At 47.2% G+C, this 17,990-nt stretch overlaps 12 protein-coding genes across 12 annotated transcripts; 4 read left to right on the top strand and 8 right to left on the bottom strand.

Annotated features, from left to right (window-relative positions):
- Positions 1-180: 180 nt before the first annotated feature.
- COX13 (cytochrome c oxidase subunit VIa) lies at positions 181-567 on the top strand (the record flags this gene model as incomplete). Its single annotated transcript, XM_037283514.1, has 1 exon — positions 181-567. One exon carries the CDS (start codon positions 181-183, stop codon positions 565-567), a length of 387 nt encoding a protein of 128 aa, XP_037139410.1.
- A 340-nt stretch (positions 568-907) lies between these two features.
- On the bottom strand, positions 908-2,485 carry CDC55 (protein phosphatase 2A regulatory subunit CDC55; the record flags this gene model as incomplete). The annotated part of the gene is made up of 1 exon (XM_037283515.1): positions 908-2,485. The coding sequence occupies one exon, from the start codon at positions 2,483-2,485 to the stop codon at positions 908-910; it is 1,578 nt and encodes a 525-aa protein (XP_037139411.1).
- A 435-nt stretch (positions 2,486-2,920) lies between these two features.
- Positions 2,921-3,280, bottom strand: RPS26A (40S ribosomal protein eS26; the record flags this gene model as incomplete). The annotated part of the gene is made up of 1 exon (XM_037283516.1): positions 2,921-3,280. One exon carries the CDS (start codon positions 3,278-3,280, stop codon positions 2,921-2,923), a length of 360 nt encoding a protein of 119 aa, XP_037139412.1.
- A 611-nt stretch (positions 3,281-3,891) lies between these two features.
- COX4 (cytochrome c oxidase subunit IV) lies at positions 3,892-4,368 on the bottom strand (the record flags this gene model as incomplete). The annotated part of the gene is made up of 1 exon (XM_037283517.1): positions 3,892-4,368. The coding sequence occupies one exon, from the start codon at positions 4,366-4,368 to the stop codon at positions 3,892-3,894; it is 477 nt and encodes a 158-aa protein (XP_037139413.1).
- Positions 4,369-4,562: 194 nt separating this feature from the next.
- On the bottom strand, positions 4,563-6,251 carry TPN1 (Tpn1p; the record flags this gene model as incomplete). The annotated part of the gene is made up of 1 exon (XM_037283518.1): positions 4,563-6,251. The coding sequence occupies one exon, from the start codon at positions 6,249-6,251 to the stop codon at positions 4,563-4,565; it is 1,689 nt and encodes a 562-aa protein (XP_037139414.1).
- Positions 6,252-6,441: 190 nt separating this feature from the next.
- HG536_0D02630 (type I glyceraldehyde-3-phosphate dehydrogenase) lies at positions 6,442-7,521 on the bottom strand (the record flags this gene model as incomplete). Its single annotated transcript, XM_037283519.1, has 1 exon — positions 6,442-7,521. One exon carries the CDS (start codon positions 7,519-7,521, stop codon positions 6,442-6,444), a length of 1,080 nt encoding a protein of 359 aa, XP_037139415.1.
- A 290-nt stretch (positions 7,522-7,811) lies between these two features.
- On the bottom strand, positions 7,812-8,936 carry HG536_0D02640 (putative hydroxyacid dehydrogenase; the record flags this gene model as incomplete). The annotated part of the gene is made up of 1 exon (XM_037283520.1): positions 7,812-8,936. The coding sequence occupies one exon, from the start codon at positions 8,934-8,936 to the stop codon at positions 7,812-7,814; it is 1,125 nt and encodes a 374-aa protein (XP_037139416.1).
- A 156-nt stretch (positions 8,937-9,092) lies between these two features.
- On the bottom strand, positions 9,093-10,496 carry STR3 (cystathionine beta-lyase STR3; the record flags this gene model as incomplete). The annotated part of the gene is made up of 1 exon (XM_037283521.1): positions 9,093-10,496. One exon carries the CDS (start codon positions 10,494-10,496, stop codon positions 9,093-9,095), a length of 1,404 nt encoding a protein of 467 aa, XP_037139417.1.
- Positions 10,497-11,281: 785 nt separating this feature from the next.
- On the top strand, positions 11,282-12,388 carry COM2 (Com2p; the record flags this gene model as incomplete). Its single annotated transcript, XM_037283522.1, has 1 exon — positions 11,282-12,388. The coding sequence occupies one exon, from the start codon at positions 11,282-11,284 to the stop codon at positions 12,386-12,388; it is 1,107 nt and encodes a 368-aa protein (XP_037139418.1).
- Positions 12,389-12,421: 33 nt separating this feature from the next.
- On the bottom strand, positions 12,422-13,000 carry MND1 (Mnd1p; the record flags this gene model as incomplete). Its single annotated transcript, XM_037283523.1, has 1 exon — positions 12,422-13,000. The coding sequence occupies one exon, from the start codon at positions 12,998-13,000 to the stop codon at positions 12,422-12,424; it is 579 nt and encodes a 192-aa protein (XP_037139419.1).
- A 516-nt stretch (positions 13,001-13,516) lies between these two features.
- GTS1 (Gts1p) lies at positions 13,517-14,812 on the top strand (the record flags this gene model as incomplete). The annotated part of the gene is made up of 1 exon (XM_037283524.1): positions 13,517-14,812. The coding sequence occupies one exon, from the start codon at positions 13,517-13,519 to the stop codon at positions 14,810-14,812; it is 1,296 nt and encodes a 431-aa protein (XP_037139420.1).
- A 470-nt stretch (positions 14,813-15,282) lies between these two features.
- Positions 15,283-17,982, top strand: ATG1 (serine/threonine protein kinase ATG1; the record flags this gene model as incomplete). The annotated part of the gene is made up of 1 exon (XM_037283525.1): positions 15,283-17,982. One exon carries the CDS (start codon positions 15,283-15,285, stop codon positions 17,980-17,982), a length of 2,700 nt encoding a protein of 899 aa, XP_037139421.1.
- Positions 17,983-17,990: the final 8 nt, after the last annotated feature.

Below are 17,990 nucleotides of genomic sequence, written 5' to 3' on the forward strand. Positions count from 1 at the left end.
TTTTGTCCAATAGGTGTCCTTAAATTCGTCGTGCGAGTTCTATCGGACACTCGGCTTCTGAACTATTCTCCTGGTCGGGGAGCACTACATTGCTTGATATATCGAGAACATCAGTGAGTGTGAACGCACACTAAGCTCATTTTTCAGCAAGTCTGATCCAGGATTCCAAATTTTTGAAGCATGTTTAGACAAGTGCTAAGAAAGTACTCTTCTCTACCTCCTCATGCATTGGAGCCAGCTTTCGGTGCTCCAAACAAGGCAGCTGCTGAGGCTTTCAAGAAATCGCTAGAAGCAACCCAACATCATGCTAAGGAAACTTCTGGTTTGTGGTACAAGATCAGTTTGTTCGTTGCTCTACCAGCTATCGCTTTGGCCACCGTCAACACTTACTTTGTCGAGAAGGAACATTACGAACACCGTCAACACCTAAAACATGTGCCAGATTCTGAATGGCCAAGAGACTACGAATATCAAAATATCAGGATTAAGCCATTTTTCTGGGGTGATGGGGACAAGACTTTATTCTGGAACCCAGTTGTCAATAGACACGTTGCACACGATGATTAAGGATCCTCAGAAAGGAAAGAATAAGGAATACAATATTTGGGCATGATAATATTTAACTCTCACTTCAAGATGACAGAATGACTCAGAATGAGAAATTCTGATCTTTTAGCTAAAATTTATCTATGTGATAGTGATAATTGAAGCAATTTTAGATTACAACGCATGGTCTCATTTGTTCGACACTGCGTGACGGGTCACCCAAATTGTGCTGGATTTACCAGGACGCTGGGGGCTACAGATGGTGTTGGAATAATGACTTGTATTGCCAGTCGCTCTCTAATGAGACGAGAGGGAAAAGATCAGACCTATAAAATCACACACAAACACTTAGACGAAACCATTACAATGCAGAAAATATGAATAAATTGTTCGTCGCAGCCACGGCAATGCTATTTTCTCTGGGGTGCCACGAAAAATGTAGAATACTCTTCTTGAAATCAATATTGTCACCCCAATCCTTGTTTCTTGCTGATCTTTGCGCTAATCCATATCTTTTGCTCTTGAAAGCCGTCTTATCCGCTTGCAGAACGATTTCGTTTAGGGTATTTCCGTTGTCTTCATTACTGTTTCGACTGCTATTACTGCTTCTCCGTCTATTCCCCTTTCTTCCGCCCAAGGTAGAACCATTATTTCTCAGATCATTACTACTATTACCTTTATTAATATTGCTGTTGAATTTCATTGCTTTATCCTTCGAGGATTTTTTATCGCTGTTGAAGTTTATGGTTTGATTCTCGTCACCAAAGCTCTTTACAACGCCGCGGGGATCATCACCGGTATTGATTACATTGGGATAAATCATAAAGTTGTTATCGTAAGAGCCAGTCATTACGCTTGAACTATCGCCGCTGAAGCACACCTCAAATTTGTCAAAAATTGCGTCGTTTTCATAAGTATCACTCAGCCTTTCCTTCAGTTGATCATGAATGTTTATGGTCTTCAATGGCTTGTTATCCATATTGACATCCCAAATTTTCACCGTCAAGTAATCTCTTGACGCGATGTAGCGTCCGTTGGGACTGAATTTGACATCAGAGATGGACGAAGTGATTTCTGTAAAAAAATTATGATTAATTGGATCCAGATACTCTTCAAAAGTCCTTGTCTTATTATCACACAAGGCATTTAGCCGCATATCACACAACTTTATGGTACCCTTTGAAGATGAATACATGAATAGATTACAATGCTCGGGATGGAACTCTGCACTTGTGATAACCTCAGTCAGTTCCTCCATATTAGCGGGCTTAATGTCGACGATATTAAAACTCTGGTCCGGTATGTCCAAATTCCAAAGATTGATCCTCAAATCATCTGCACTAATGAAAGTTTCCTGGTCGGAACTAATCGAGATCGAGTTGATGTGATAAGTATGAGCGTTACTATAGGTTCTTTTCGGCGCCGCGGCTATGATTGTGTCATGCTGGGATAATTTTGGCAGTCTTAAATTCTGCAAGCTAAGTGCAGCCCTAGCAGACCCATTCCCGTTGTTTGGGCTTGCGCCGTAGTGTCTTTTCAAAGCTTGGCCCTCGGATAAGTTGTTCTCACTGACAAGTTTCACGTTTTTCTCATAAATCTTCCAAAGCTTGATCGTTTTGTCGTTTGTACTCAAGAGGAAGTGAGATTTCTGCGTGGGTCGCAACCATTTGATCTGATTTATCTTCTCCTCAATCTCGAGCGATTTCAAATAATCGAATTCTGCGTCGTGACTTTGGAACTCCGTCAAGAACTTGTACTCACAGTGTTTATCGTTGTTCCTCTCAAACAACACAACACGGCCACCGCGGTCACCGGTAGCCAAGTAGTCTCCCAAACGATCGAATTCCACCGCCGTGATGATATCGGCCTCGGTGACCACTATGTCCGCTTTATCCCCAAAACACTGACTGAACTTGAAATCAAAATTCTCCAATGTCATTGCATCAAGCGATTATGACGAAATACCAATGATCTGCAAGTGTAGTGGTGGCAAAACTCAATTGGATGGATCCCGCAAGATAAACAAAGTCAGAACTCGAAGCCGACAACACCAGATTACAGTTCGTACCAAAGAGCTCCGTCGTCAATTCAAAGACCAAGTCCCAATGAGCTTCCAAAGATCCCCAAATAACTCAATCGAAGGTGCCAGTGCTCGAACCGATCCCTCTGATGGTTAATCTCTACGCATTCTTCAACGTCTCTTAACGATTAAAGGGTGAGCGAACAAATTTTCTGTTAGCCAAGGGGCCGCTTCAGGGCCCATCGCTTTCGACGAGAACACACCTCTGCTCTTTAATACCATACAATTTAGCATTTATTATGTAGATTTGAAGAAACTAGACTAGAAGTAGGATAGAGTGGACTCCAAACATGCTTACAAAGCCTTCTTAGCGGCGTCAGCAGGAGACACTCTGTTCTCTCTGTTGAATCTCTGTCTTTGAGGAGGAGCTCTGTTTCTTCTGTCGGTTCTGGATCTGACTCTGACGATTCTTGCGTGAATGGCACAGGAGACACAGTAGTGCAACTTGTTGTAAGTCTTTGGTAGGGCGTATTCGGCGTAGACAGATGCCTCAGACAAATCTCTGATGGCGGCAGCTTCAACGATGTTTCTGATGGCCATTCTCTTGATAGCCTTGTCCTTTGGAACAGACTTGGAACAGTTGACACATCTCACTGGCTTGACGTGACCTCTACCCTTCTTGTTTCTACCGTTGGAAGCTCTCTTCTTTGGCATTTTGTGCTGTAATTTCCTGGTTCTCTGCAATATAGGACGACAGGTCTTGAAAGTTCAGTTGAAATTTAGTAGTGTGCTGTTATCGAAAGTACGCCATCACTGAGCTGGGCATTGGAGGGATGAGCTGGTGGCAGTGCGGGACGCGGGCAAGGATCCCGTCTAGTGCTGCCGAGGTGCGGAGGGACGGTCCCAGTCCAGCGCGGCCCGCTGCCGTTGCGCTAGAAGGAGGCTCGCCTCCGGCGGCCGGTCCGCCTGACCATCTCCTGCGCGGGTTCAGCGCTTTGGCGAGACGCAACATTTTTTCGCGCATTTCAGCTTTGAAACTTCTTGCCAATAATTTTTCAAGAGTTAAACCCATACATCAGAAGTAGCTGACGGTGTATGGATTTTACAGAAACAGTCCCAACATCCTTCTCCAGTTTATCACCTACAGGTGACCTTCATCAATGGATGGTAGCAGTTCTATGTTAATCATCTATTGTCCTATCGTCGTTCGTTTAAATACTGATGACATTAAATATAAACCTTTGTGGATTCCTTACAGAGAAAATGAATGTATTATACGGTGTATGTGGTCAAGAGGTGCGACATGCTTCGTAAACTCAAGCCCTTCAGTGGTGACCGTCACCGGTATCAACACCAACGGGTTTCAACTTGTAAACTGAACCGCATTCCCAGCATCTGGCCACTTGGTTCACCGTTGGCTTCAACCACATGACTGTGTGCGAGTCTGCAGGGGAGCCGGTACAACCAACGTAACGGTAGTCGTCATACGACTCGACAATAATTGGATCCTGCATGGTCCCTTTCCTTGAGGAGTCCAATGGTTTTAGGTCGAAAACTTCGATACCTTCTAATTTACCGAGTAATTCCAATCTTTCTAGACCGGTGGCTTGTTCAAGATCGGTAGGGATCTCACCTTCCTTGGCCCCAGGACCAATCAAAGTTTCTGGACCATTGACTTCCGATAGGGATTGGGCAGTCTTTACAACGGACTTACTTTGTAGAAAAACTCTAGAAGTATTGAATGCTCTGGAGGATCTGACAACTGGGGTAGCGAGTCTAAAGGATTGACGAAGTGACAACATTTTCCGCCTGACTGGATTCGATTGATGTCCTCGAGGAGTTGCAATGGAGGTTAATTAAATATTGTTCTATTCATCTATCTAAAAGATGGCATTTACCGGTCTAAACAGGCTGTCGCGCAGTACGGCCCTTTAAGAAATACCACGCGTTCATTGGTTTGGAGTCACGTGAACTTTCATGAATGCGAATCGACCAGTTAACGACCATACTTCTTCAGTTCCAGCAGCCGGCACCAGGGGTATACTATGCCTGAGAATGCCATGCTTAGCCACATTGCTATGTCACCGCCGGATTTTCCGAATTTGGCCGCGATGGGGCCAATCCAGTAGGCCTGCGCCATGCCAACGACAACGCCAGCGACACCGCACAAAAACGCAAATGTAGCGGCGTAACCGTGCGTCAGCACGTCGTAGTTGTTCCACATGTCCCAGTTGTATCTGTTCTTTGATGCCAGCAACCTCCTCTTGATTTTGTGAAGGTTCATCCGGGAAGACGTACCGACCTCTGGTTGTTCATCCTCAGTCTTTTCTGGCGGGAACTCTTTTGTGTATAAATGCAGGAAGTATCTTCTGAAGATGAGGTTCTCTTCCAGCAAAAGGATGAAATACATGCTAATCCAGTAGCCGATCATGGGTAGGAAGTTTCCTAGAATGGTGCTGAAGTGATTGCGGCCAACCAACGCACAGACAAGGTACACGCCGGTACAGAACAGAGACCAGAACCAACGTGGCACGCGGGCAGCAAACACGGACGATAGCTGGATGGAGAATGCGGCGGAATACGTGTTGATTATGTTATTGGAGATTAAACTCAGGATCAGAACCACGACGCAGAACTTACCGAAACCGTTCCAACGTTCGAAACCAGCGTGTAATAGGCCTCCCATACCATACTCATTGTAAGCCTCAGCCCAGGGTTCGTACACTGCCGCAACAGAAGCCAACAGAAGGCCTAGAATGCCGACGAAAAGTGTCGGTAAAAACGTACCAAAAAATGTTAGCAGAAACACTTGAGTCTTGGCTGTATCCTCTGGGAATAAAATGTAATAATCGGCAGTGATGGAACCCCAAGTCGAAGTAATACTGTAACATAGCGAGAAGAAGCTGAGCCAGTTTCCTTTGATGGTCGACGGATCAACATCGCTGTTGTTAAAATTCTTGATCAAATGATACTTATCGCTTGAAGAGATGTAAAGCAGCAGAAAACAGGTCAGGACAGGGATCGAGAAGTATGTTTCCACCCTTAGAACCTGTCTGATACCAAAAGTTGCCACTAGAAACGAGCAAGCAGTAACGATAATAATCCCAACCCAAAGGGGAACCTTGTTGTTAGAAATTGATGCCAACATCTCGCCGCCCACCACACAGTTGACCACAGACCAGCCCATGACTCCGACGATCGATGCCAGCGCAACCAGTTTCACAAACCACCATCCGAAAAGGAACCTGGCTGTTACCATCTGTCTGCAACCGGACTGAGGACCCATTGTCGAACAGTAAGCAGCGACAAGACAACCGATCATCATCGAGACCAACCCGGAAACCAATGATTGTTTAAAGCTCAGCTCGAAAAGCAAGGGTCCTAAAAAATACGAAGACATCGACGACAGTCCACCGGCAGCGCTAAGCCATAATCCGGCCACATGTAGAAACTGTCTTTTGGAAGTACCACGCTCATACGGTGAAATACGTTCGATACCATTTGCCTCGACACCAAGCGAATCCAATTTATCGGAAGCAGCAACAACCCACTTCCAGAACCGATGCTTATTAACCGATTGCTTCTCCACATCTTGTGATTGGTTTGATACTTGATCACTACTTAGTGTTATAGTTAACCTAGTGTTGGTGGGTTCCTTTTTGCTCGGCACATCTTCTCTAGGCATAACGAGAATAGCGACTATTGCTTGAACTAAGTCTCCTTACGGTGAGTCTAAAAACATCGCTGGCTGGTGAATGAAACTACTTAGTAGCTTATCATCGTATTCAATCGAGGCGAATAGTTCTTCGGAAAGTTCAGATGGATAACAAAAAAAAAGTAGGAATGAGAGAAACTTTCGCTGCAAATCTTGAAAATTAAATAGTATAGGGAAGTCCGTTGGAACAGTCCATATCGGCATGAGCTATGTGTCTAAGCAGGTCTACGACACGGGAGGAGTAGCCAAACTCGTTGTCATACCAACTGCAGATCTTGAAGAAGTTCTTGTTGAGCTCGATGCCAGCGGTGGCATCGACGATCGAGGACCTTGGATCGGATATGAAGTCTGAGGAGACCACAGACTCATGGGTTACCCCGAGGATTCCCTTCAGGTCGCCCTTGGAGTGTTTCTCCAACGTGGCGATTATCTCAGCGTAAGAAGTGTCCTTCCGGGTGCGGAAGGTGAGGTCCACGAGCGAGATGTTGATGGTGGGCACTCGGATGGACATACCAGTGATCTTGCCCTCGAGATCAGGAAGCACCTTAGTCACAGCCTTGGCTGCCCCGGTTGACGAGGGTATTATGTTCCCCTGGCAGGATCTGCCGCCTCTCCAGTCTTTCCCGCCGCTCGAGGTCCCATCGACGGTCTTTTGCGACGCCGTGGTGGCATGTACCGTGGTCATGAGCGCGTCCTCAATCGTAAAATTCTCATGGAGACATTTCACAAGAGGACCAAGACAATTGGTGGTGCATGACGCGTTCGATACAATAAAGTCTTTCTTCGGATCGTACTCCTCATGGTTCACCCCGTATACGTACATAGGAACCGTCTTGGACGGCGCCGTGACGATCACTCTCCTCACCTTCTGATGTCTGCTAGCCGAGTCCGCCTCCTTGAAAATGCCGGTCGCGTCAATCACATATTGGACGCCCTTCTCCGACCAAGGAATGTTCTCCGGCTCTCTCTGGTGAGAGAAAAGGATCCTTTGCGGCTTCCTGCCGCCCAAAACATTCGGTGGAGGCGTTATTGTGACCGACTGATCGTCGTGTTCCACCTCCCCAGGATACCTTCCGTGAGTAGAATCGTACTTGAACAGATAAGCGGCGTATTCGGGCGTAGTCGATGGGTTGTTGATCAATTTAACTTCTATCTCCGGATGCGCCAGCGCGGCACGCAACACAAGCCTTCCTATACGGCCAAAGCCATTAATACCGACAAAGATACGCCGATCCTCCATACTACCACTCAGCCTGATCTATTCAATGCATCTTAAAGACAATTCTCTAGCTTAGACTATGTAAAAATGCCCTTCTTATAAGTTTATTCTAACCGCCGAAACTCCGATTCTTGACAATCCCGGACTTTAAAATTGGCGTGGGGGCAACAAAGCGAGATACCGCCAAGACGCGGACAGACCAAGAAGAAGCCGCCTTCCTCGATCGCTTACAAGCGGGAAGAAACGAAGAAACAATCGATTTTCAATTGCGAGTGTGGCTTCAAAAAGCTCCGGGGCTCTTGCGATCTTTTCTAAACTATTCTTGAAGCCTGGCTGACACGCGATAGCGAACCGTCTAGGCACTCGATAATGTTGCGCAAGGCGAGTTCACAGCTCTGGTAGAAAACCTCTTCCGTGCTGCTACCCAAATGAGGCGTGATGCTGACCATTTTGTGCTCTTGTAGCAGCAGTTGATCCACTTTGGGCTCTCTGTAGAAGACATCGGCGCCGAAGTGTCTCAATTGACGCCGCTGCAGCGCTGACTCTATGTCGTCTGAGTTGACAATAGAACCTCTACCCACGTTGATTAGAGTCAGGTTGGGCCCGTCGCAATGGGAAAGGAATTCCTTGTCTATGAGGTGATAGGTGTCTGAGTTTCCCGGCAGTGCTACGACGATCACGCTGAACTGCCGGAGTTGCGCCTTGAGTTCGTCATCGAAACTATGATAAATCCAGCCGTTGGCATCCGGGATCTGTGGTTCCGTTCTTCTGCAGTAGTGAATTTGCATCCCGAGCCCGTGATGCAGCTTGTAGGCGATCTGTTGGCCCACACTACCAAATCCCAGTATCAGGCATTTTTTTCCGCGCGGAGATCGGACAAGCAGCGAGCCGTCGCTACTCAATCGATGGCCGAACTCCCAGGAATTGTCGTTTTTCATGGCGCCGTGGTTCCTGGCCACATAAGTGTCGCCATCGGCGCGCAAGATCTCTTGCTGGAACGAGAATTTCCGAAATCCTTCCAGGACGTGCCACAGCACGCAGTCGGCAACGTCGTTGCCGCCTTGGTCTCTCTCGGAGTCCGTGTCACATATCTGGTCCTGGAAATTGAACAACATGATGCCATTCTCGCGTAGCGCCTCTAGATCGAACCCGTTGTAACCTCTCGAACACAACGCCAAACATTGCAATGTCTCGCGCGGAAACCACTCATTGTAGATAATTTCACGGGTAAGACCTCCCAAGGGGTGAAACGCTGGGTATCCACCGTAGATTGCCACTATCCTGTGGCTTTTTGAGTGCTCCTTGAGAAAGCTATACAAGGATTCCTTGGTGGTCACTTCGTGGTGAAGGCATTCAAAGCGATCTTGAAACGGCTTGGAGTGTAAGATTTGCGATCTGTCGTCTGGATGTGCCACAAACAATATAGTTGGCTTCATTCCGTCTACTATCAAATCCCCTAACAGTCCCCTAACGTCAAGATCTTATCTGCTCGAGGTTTCTTTTATCTGCGAACCTTCCAAGAGATAAACTGCGCTGTTAGCTGATAATACACGTGACGCATAACATTGGACATTGATGATTATTAAATTATACTATAGCTTAAGTGCTCTGTGATTCATTCTGTTGTCTTGTTCGATCAGGTCATTGCCGTAAAACTGCTCATAGATGTTTCCAGCCTTGGGTCCATTTTCAGCTATGGTGTTCAGCCCCAAGTGATCGTTCAGCCTGTTGTAGAGATATTTGCCGTTCTCCCGCAGTTCTATCACGTCTGCGTCGATCATTGCGTTGAGAAGGTCTTTTTGTAGGTCAGAAACGTCCTCGATACCGACGCAGAGTCTGATTAGGTCCTCTGGGAACTCGCGTTCTTTTCTCACGGCGGCATCGATGGAGGCGTGCGACATCATGCAAGGCAAGGAAAGCAGAGAGTTGACGCAACCAAAGGAGACTGTCACGGACCAGATTTGCAAAGTCTTGGACGCCACGATGCGGCGCGAATGCTCCAAGGAGCCAGTTTCGAATGATAGGACGGCGCCTGGGCCTTTGTTAAAGGATCTGTGCAGTTCGAACTGCGGATTCGATTTGAGCCCAACGTATCTTGTCTTTAGAGCGCTGTTTTTCTCGGTGGCTTTGAAACCACAGCTGTCCTCGAGCCATTGTGCTATGATCATGGCGTTGTACTGCTGTTGGTACAGACGCACGCTCAGGGTACGCAGACCACGATTCAAGAGCCACGATTCCAGTGGTGAAAGACCGCCACCAGTGGAATTGACCACATAGTAGATGTCCTGAGCGATCTCCGGCGTCCTCGTGATGATCACACCGCCCATGATATCGTGGTGTCCGTTCAGATACTTGGTGGCCGACTCATACACAACATCGCACTGGTGTTTCAGCGGATTGCAGTTCAGCCCGCTCATCATAGTGTTGTCAACGATAACACAAGTAGCCGGAGATGCGCTCTTGATGAAAGAAACGATGCGAGGCAGATCAACCACCTTGCAAAGTGGGTTGGTTGGCGTCTCAAGGAGCACGCAGTCTACCTTATCAATGGAGTCGAACACGGTGCTGAACCTCTCGAAGTCGGCCGTGTCGACGTGCACAGTGCGCGCGTGCGACCTTGAACTCAAAAACGACAACAATCGGTTGCTACCGCCGTACAAATCATCGCCCGCGATGATAGTGGGAACGTGAGTGGTACTCGACACAACCAGTCCCCTCAAGATCACATCCAATGCTGTCATGCCAGAAGCAACAGCGAGCACGTGACTCGCAGGCACTTCGTATAGCTTACCGATCTGGTGCTGCAGTAGACTACGGGACGGATTGCCCGATCTAGAATAGTCGAAGTTCTGCGCTTCTGGATTGTCCAGATCAACTTTGAACGTGGTAGATAAATACACTGGATGGATGGAAGCTCCATGTTTATCCCTATCGCTTCTATTTGTGACCAAACCAGATGTCAGCGACGGCTTGAAATTCTTAAAATTCTGGACCATGTCTAGCGCGTTATGCTTCTTAACCTTGACCTCCCTCTCGCTCTTTTCCCTGGAAACACAAAATAGGACAGTTTCTTATATAGCCCAGGTTCGCGATGACTTCTCACAGTTAGACTTGCGAGCGTTAACTGTGCCTAACTATCCGGAAGCAAGAGAGACCTTCGAGAACCGGCTTGTATTACTTGGCAGTGTTATCTATGCCAGCGTAACCCCGATCACTGTTTCTCCAAATGCCGCCCTCACAAAAGCTGAAGGACTCGACTTTCAAAACCCCGATGTGCCCGTTATAACACCGACACGACCTCAGTCAGCCTCACCTTTGATTCATGGAGTACTTCTGTGGCGTCTTTCAATGACTCGAAGCCACAAAAGAGCCATCTCTGCGGGTAATACGTGTCACATGGATAAACGGAATTAACCCAAGAACCAGTCTAAGTCCGTTGCGGGGCAAAAACGGAAAAATGGCTCGGCTTTTATCTCGCTGATATAAATTGCACATGCTTATGTACGACTGTTTAACTGAAATGGCGGCGGTGCCTGCGCAGGTTTGCTTGTAATTAATGCGCCTCCATTTTGGAACTTGCACGGACGTACATACGTATCCTATTAATAATGAGTGTAGTAGCAATTAGAGCAGACACCATATATTATATTATTTCCTGTTATTCACGCAACCGCTACGATACATATACCAGCAGATTACTCCGGTGCATGTATTTGTTTCGTGAAGAGTCTGTCGCTATCAAGAGTTGATCCGGATCGATTGGGTTTAAATTTAGTGGGATATGTCGGCTTTGCAATTGCAGAGGATAGAATCCAATGGCACTGCAACGAGTTTGAATGATCATTTCAACTTGCAACTGATACCTAAGCAACAGTTGGATCAAGCTGTGAATAATGATCTGACAGGAAATACCCTCGCGTCCGAGACGCAGAGAGGTTATATTCCGAGGAGACCTTCGGTCAGTGCTAATGGTGTGAATGTTTTTGAAGACTTTTTCAGTTTGCAAGAGCCTGATGGCGGCGAAGCTACGCGGGAGAGTCGAAGACTTTCCATCTCGGAATACGACGTCGATAATGCCGGCTATTATGAATACGAGTATTTCGGTAAGAAGAATGATGATATGACACCACCAGCGACTTTTAACGACAACGATGAGGATATAGTAATGATGAGTGACGACGAGGTGCGCCCGTTCGAGTTCGATCTCGCTGGGATGGCGAGTGGCGATGCGCCGGAGCCGCAGCTCGAGATAGACACTTTTCTGGCGGAGGAGTTCACCGATCCGCTGATTTATGGGGCTGACGAACCGCAGAGGAAAAAGATGAGGGATTACTTCAAATTGAACATCTTCAGTAGTAACTCCGGCGCCGCCGACGACAGAAAGAAGTATTTTTGGAGCAGGAAAAAGAAGAGCGCGCTCAAGAACTACGAGGAGGAAGAGCTTGTCGTCGAGGAGACGAGCAGCAGCATAGTGATTAACCCATCCAAATTGATCTCCAATCACCACGAGACGGTTGTACCGACGCAGGACAAATACGACGACGGTGACGAATATCTTGGCGCCGAGCCCATATCGCAGTTCACAGTGTTCGATGCGCACGTCCTCGACCAGAACGTCAAATCGCTGGCACCGGCCACAGCGAAGCGAAATTCAAGCAGTATGCCGAAACCGCGGGGGCGTAAGCCATCGCCCATCCCGGATGCATCGAAGCAGTACGGCTGCGAGTACTGCGATAGACGATTCAAGCGCCAAGAACATCTCAAGCGACACATCAGGTCGTTGCACATGGGCGAGAAACCCTTCAACTGTCTGATATGCGGAAAAAAATTCAGCAGAAGCGACAACTTGAATCAGCATGTAAAAACTCATTCGCACCAGGGACTATAGAACTATATAGCGGGACGCAGCCAACGGTAGTCTTCAGGTTTCAATCTGTGGGAAATCTTCTGGAATCTCTAGCTCTTGTCGGATAGATTTTGACTCCACGCCATATTTGGCGCGGAAATAGTCGATAATAATATCGATGTTATCAGTGATAACCTCCAGCTTCCTTAGACTCTGGTCCAGAGCCTTCTTCTTCTCATCTATTTTCTTCTTGTCCCATCGCGTCTGCGATAACCGGTTGTACTCCGATTGCAGGTTCTTGATGCTTTCCTCAATCTCCCGGTTCAACTTCAGCTGTTCCTGCCTGGACAGCTGGGTCTTTCCATCTTTGGACTTGAAAAGCTCTTTTCTGTCACCATTGCATGTCGATCTTAAATTTTCCTTGAGCTGCACCGTCTCTTTCTCCTTGGCCTCGATCTGCCCCTTCAGTCTCTCACAGCTGTCATAAACTTTCTGAATAATCTGGTTCTTAAAACACCAATAAACATTAATATTTCCACATTTTTCCACGCAGATCAAACCGTCCTCATCGATCATCTGCTGAACTAAGTCTTTCACTAGCATAGGGGACACGCCGGCGCATTTCTTCGGAATCAATTTTTCCAGCTCTTTCATGTTATAGAAGGAATATTCATCTTGCAGGAACCCAAGAATACGGTTCTTCTTTTCTTCCAGAGTTACTACCTGTCTTTTGGGCGGCTAATTACAAATGTTAGTGAGCACGATGTGTTTAAACGGTCTACACAGGAGATTGTAGACATACCATTGTTTTTGACTTGGTTGGATTTTGAACGGTATAACTTAATGAGTCAGTTGGGCGGCTAAAGGTGTTTTTCAGAGGACCGGAAAGGTATAAAACTCGTGCAAAACATAAAAAATGAAACAGCCAAACCGCCAACAAGCCACTGAAGACCCAGGACCAAGCTGGCCAGATATGGGTTGAATAATAGCAGTTATCATGTAGCCAAGAACACAAAACTTGTGCTCAGGATTTGGATGAGGAAGCTTTCCCATACACGTGAACATCTTCATGTACGAAGGGCTCGGAGTCTGAAGACTTAGCCAGAAAGTTGAATAGGAGTGCTCTGATGGAAGAACGGGTTCAACTGGTAGTGGGTTCCCAGTGGCAAGATGAGATTCAGAAGCAGCTCCTATGCCAGTAAAAGTTCCGAGAAGGAACTGAAAGACTTGGTCAATTTGCCAGAGAACGGCAACAGGTGCGGAGAATGTGGAAATGTTTTCCCTACATGGTGTTCGGTTAATTTAGGAGTGTTTTTATGTGGCAGATGCGCTTCAGTCCACCGGAAAATCCTTTCATTGAGAGACGACGATGCGTATTCTGACGTGAAATCTCTGACGATTGATCGCTGGAGTGAGCGAGACTTGGACGATTTAGCAAGAAGTGGAGGGAATAGACATAACAACGAACTGTGGAATCCCAAGAAGCAGCCCTTTCCGTACGACGGTGACGAGGACAAGAGCGTTGTGGAGCAGTTTATTAGAGATAAATACGTTAACGGCAAGTTCAGGTACTCTGCCATTAACCCCGACGACTACGGGATCAGCGGGAACAGGAGGAGAAGAGACAGCACGAGAGAGAGGAGCAGAAGCGGATCCAGCCTTAATGTGAGGAGAGGCTACGGCTCAGCGGGCGATCTGCCCCGGTTAAGCAATCGTCAGGCGAGAGACTACGAGTTGAGCAGGTACTCGCGAGAGCTGCGGACGTTGAAGGACATGGGGTTCAGGGACATCGATTTGAATGCGCAGGCTCTCAGCCACGCACACGGCGATGTAAACAGAGCCATCGACATTCTCGAAAACCACAACAGGGGCAACGGAAGCAGCACTACATCGTTGCACGGCAGCAGAGGCAGCTCAGTCACCAACTCCAGGGCAGGATCGCGAACCAATCTGTCTGCGCCAGATATCAATCCACCGCTGCCCAGGAGACCAGCTAGTCAAAGCGCTCCGCAGCCGGCTGTGTTTGATGGCACAGACGAGAGCCTGATGATGCCTGTCGCGACCGGCCAGCTGCCACAACCTGCAGTATTCGACGGCGCCACGGGCATAGCTCCCGTTCAGCAGTATTACGACCCCGCCACGGGCATGATCTACGTAGATCAGCAACAGTACCAGCAGCAATTCCTACTTCAACAGCAACAACAGCAACAACACCAGCTGCAGCAATTACATCAACAACAGTTGCAACAGCAGCAAACACAGGCAGAAAAGAACGAACTACTCTCGCTCTACCAACGCCCAGACCTATACACTACACCGGTAGAAATCAACCAGAATAATCCAAATTACCAGCTACTGAGTCAAGTACAGCAGCAACAGCAACAAGAACTACTACAGATGCAGCACGCTCAGATGCAATCGGCACAACCGCCTCAGCAGATGTATCAGGCATACTACATGCCATGATCAAGCCGTTCTATTTACGTATGACCAGTTCTCTATAAATCCGTAATGGCCAAACGTGAGAAATGATCTCGGGGTTTGATCGACTAAACAAACCAAAGTCATCGTGATCGGGGCCTCGTAAATCCCTTCCACACAGAACACGTCTAGTATCGAGCAACCAAGGAAGAAGAGATCGATCTTGAAGTTCTCTTCCAGCTGGTCAAGTCGCTGTTCGGGTCTTTTGTGTGACTCATAGATCGCATTCCATGACTTTTTGAGACGGGCTCACGTGTGACCATTAGTTTCATAAGACTCACATATAGTTTTAAGGTGATACTCCACTCGCAAGGTATCAAGAATTTGAGACTATTACATAATAACGGGTACAAGACCAAGAACAGCTAACGGTTTAGGACTTTCAAGAACAGAGAGTAGTCTGAGCTGTGTGTGGAAGGTTAGCATAGTGCCTAGCGGCGTGTTTGGCAGTGCAAATGATGTCTGATAACCATCCCATCACTATCATAAATGGCGAATATGCTATGGAAAACGAGATCGGTAGGGGCTCGTTCGCCACCGTCTACAAGGGACATCGAACAGATGATAAAAGTCAGCATATAGCTATCAAGGCTGTTTCGCGATCCAAGTTGAAGAACAAGAAACTGCTGGAGAACCTTGAGATCGAGATCGCGATCTTGAAGAAGATCAAACACCCGCATATCGTCGGGCTGATGGACTGTGAGAGAACTGCGACGGATTTTTATCTGGCGATGGAGTACTGTGCGTTGGGTGATCTGACTTTCCTGATCAGGAGACGCAAGGAGCTGATGGAGAATCATCCGTTGCTGAGAACGGTGTTCGAGAAGTATCCTCCACCCAGCGAGCATCATAACGGGCTTCATAGGGCGTTTGTGATAAGTTATTTGCAACAACTTGCGTCAGCTTTGAAATTTCTGAGGTCCAAGAACCTTGTTCACAGAGATATCAAACCGCAGAATCTTCTTTTAGCGACGCCACTGGTTGGCTATTCTGACTCTAAGACGTTTCATGAACTAGGCTTTGTTGGGATATACAATTTGCCGATCCTGAAGATCGCGGACTTCGGCTTCGCGCGGTTCCTACCAAATACGTCTTTGGCAGAGACGCTTTGCGGCTCTCCGCTGTACATGGCCCCAGAGATTCTGAACTACCAGAAGTACAATGCCAAAGCGGATCTGTGGTCTGTAGGGACCGTGGTTTATGAGATGGCCTGCGGGAAGCCACCATTCAAGGCCTCCAACCACCTGGAACTGTTCAAGAAAATTAAGAAAGCGAATGACATCATTGCCTTTCCAGCCCAGTGCGAAGTAGAGCCCGCTTTAAGGGACTTGGTTTGCAGTTTGCTGACGTTTGACCCTAACCACAGGATCGGATTCGCTGAGTTTTTTGACAATAAGTTGGTAAACGAGGATCTTTCCCGTTATGAGCTGGAAGATGCGATCTCAGAGCTGGAGACGAAGTCAAAGGATGTTGTTGAAAGCAATATGTTTATCTCAGAGTATCTGACCGGGCCTGCTAAGGGGCAGTCAGGCCTGAACGTACACAAGAATGCGAACGCAGTCTTCAATATAGGCTTAAAACCATTGACTACCACTAAAACCAACGAGAAGCCAAATGCAAATATGGGTAGAGAAGCAGAAAGCTTGAGTCCTACGTCGGCGACTGGTATTAATGCCGCACGCATTATCAAACGAACGTCGTCTGTTGATAGACCGAGGAACGCAGATTCGGGATCAGACCTCATACTGGAAAAAGAGTACGTTGTCGTGGAAAAGAAAAGCGTAGAGGTCAATGTACTAGCTGACGAATTTGCCCAAGCAGGTTCAGGTTCTGTTCTTTTGCAACCAAGTGCTCATCAACAGATGCTACATGTGCCGGGATCTAGTAGTATCTCAATGGCCGCGGCAGCGCAGCAGCTGCAGCAGCAAACGCCTCCTCAGTTACTAAGGAATCGAAATGCTCGCGCATCCACTGGGAGTAGCTCTTCTCGGCGCCCATCACTCGTCGATCGTCGCTTATCAATAACATCGCTCAATCCATCCAATGCGCTGTCAAGAGCTTTGGGTATCGCTTCAAGTAGGTTATTTGGCTCTAGTGCTAATACTGTCACTGACGTACAGCAACAAGTTTCCAACTCATCTTCGCCTAATTACAAGCCATCATTGCTTAATCCCAGGATATTTCAAGACCTAACAGAGAATATTATTCTGCGAGTGGAACATCTGAAAGACGAAGAGCCTAAAAAGTTGGACAGCAATACTATTGTTCCGCTGCTTGAGAGATTGTCTGCCAAAGCCTTTGTCATTTTCTCCTACGCCGAGGTTAAATTCTCACAAGTTGCTCCTTCAAGAGGCTTCAATTTTGAAAAGAGATTGAGCAATGGCAGCTGCGCTATCGAAGAAGAGGAAAGTTCCGAGGATGTCAATCCCTTAGTGAATTCTAGCTCTCGGAATAGAAACTCTGGGTCAGGCAATTCCCAAAATAGCCAAACGATCAATGAGCTTCCTACGGCTCAGATTCGCCACTTATGTACGGAAGCGATCGTTCTGTACATGAAGGCACTATCAATTTTGGCCAAGGCAATGCAAATGACGTCCACTTGGTGGTATGATCCACAGGAAAAGGTGTTCTCCCTGCGATTAAATCTTCTTGTTCAATGGATTAGAGAGAAATTCAATGAATGTTTAGAGAAGGCCGACTTTCTACGATTGAGGCTTGCTGATTTGAGATCTACCAATGTTAGCGATGATACTATTCATGGTAAGGAGCAAACAGCTGAAGGATCTACTCGAGATGGCGATCCTATGGAGTCGAAAAGTAAGGGATCTCACCATACAGATCATGAATCTTGCTCTGCAGATGAGCCCGTTTATCTAGAGAAGGTTCTGTATGATCGTGCGCTAGAGATTTCCAAGGCGGCCGCTAAAGTGGAGATACAGGGTGAACACTTAAGCAACTGTGAGCTGGCGTACGCCACGTCATTGTGGATGTTAGAAACTTTGCTGGACGAACCCAGCGGCGATGATTTATATGGGGAAACCGATGGGGCTACTATTGGTGTTTTGGATGATCAGGATAAAAAAATCATAAGGAAATATATAGACAGCATCGCCAATCGTCTGAAAGCGTTGCGGGAGAAGATTTATCAAGGATGATGATAGGT

Source organism: Torulaspora globosa, chromosome 4 (assembly GCF_014133895.1).
Source record: "Torulaspora globosa chromosome 4, complete sequence".
NCBI lineage: Eukaryota > Fungi > Ascomycota > Saccharomycetes > Saccharomycetales > Saccharomycetaceae > Torulaspora > Torulaspora globosa.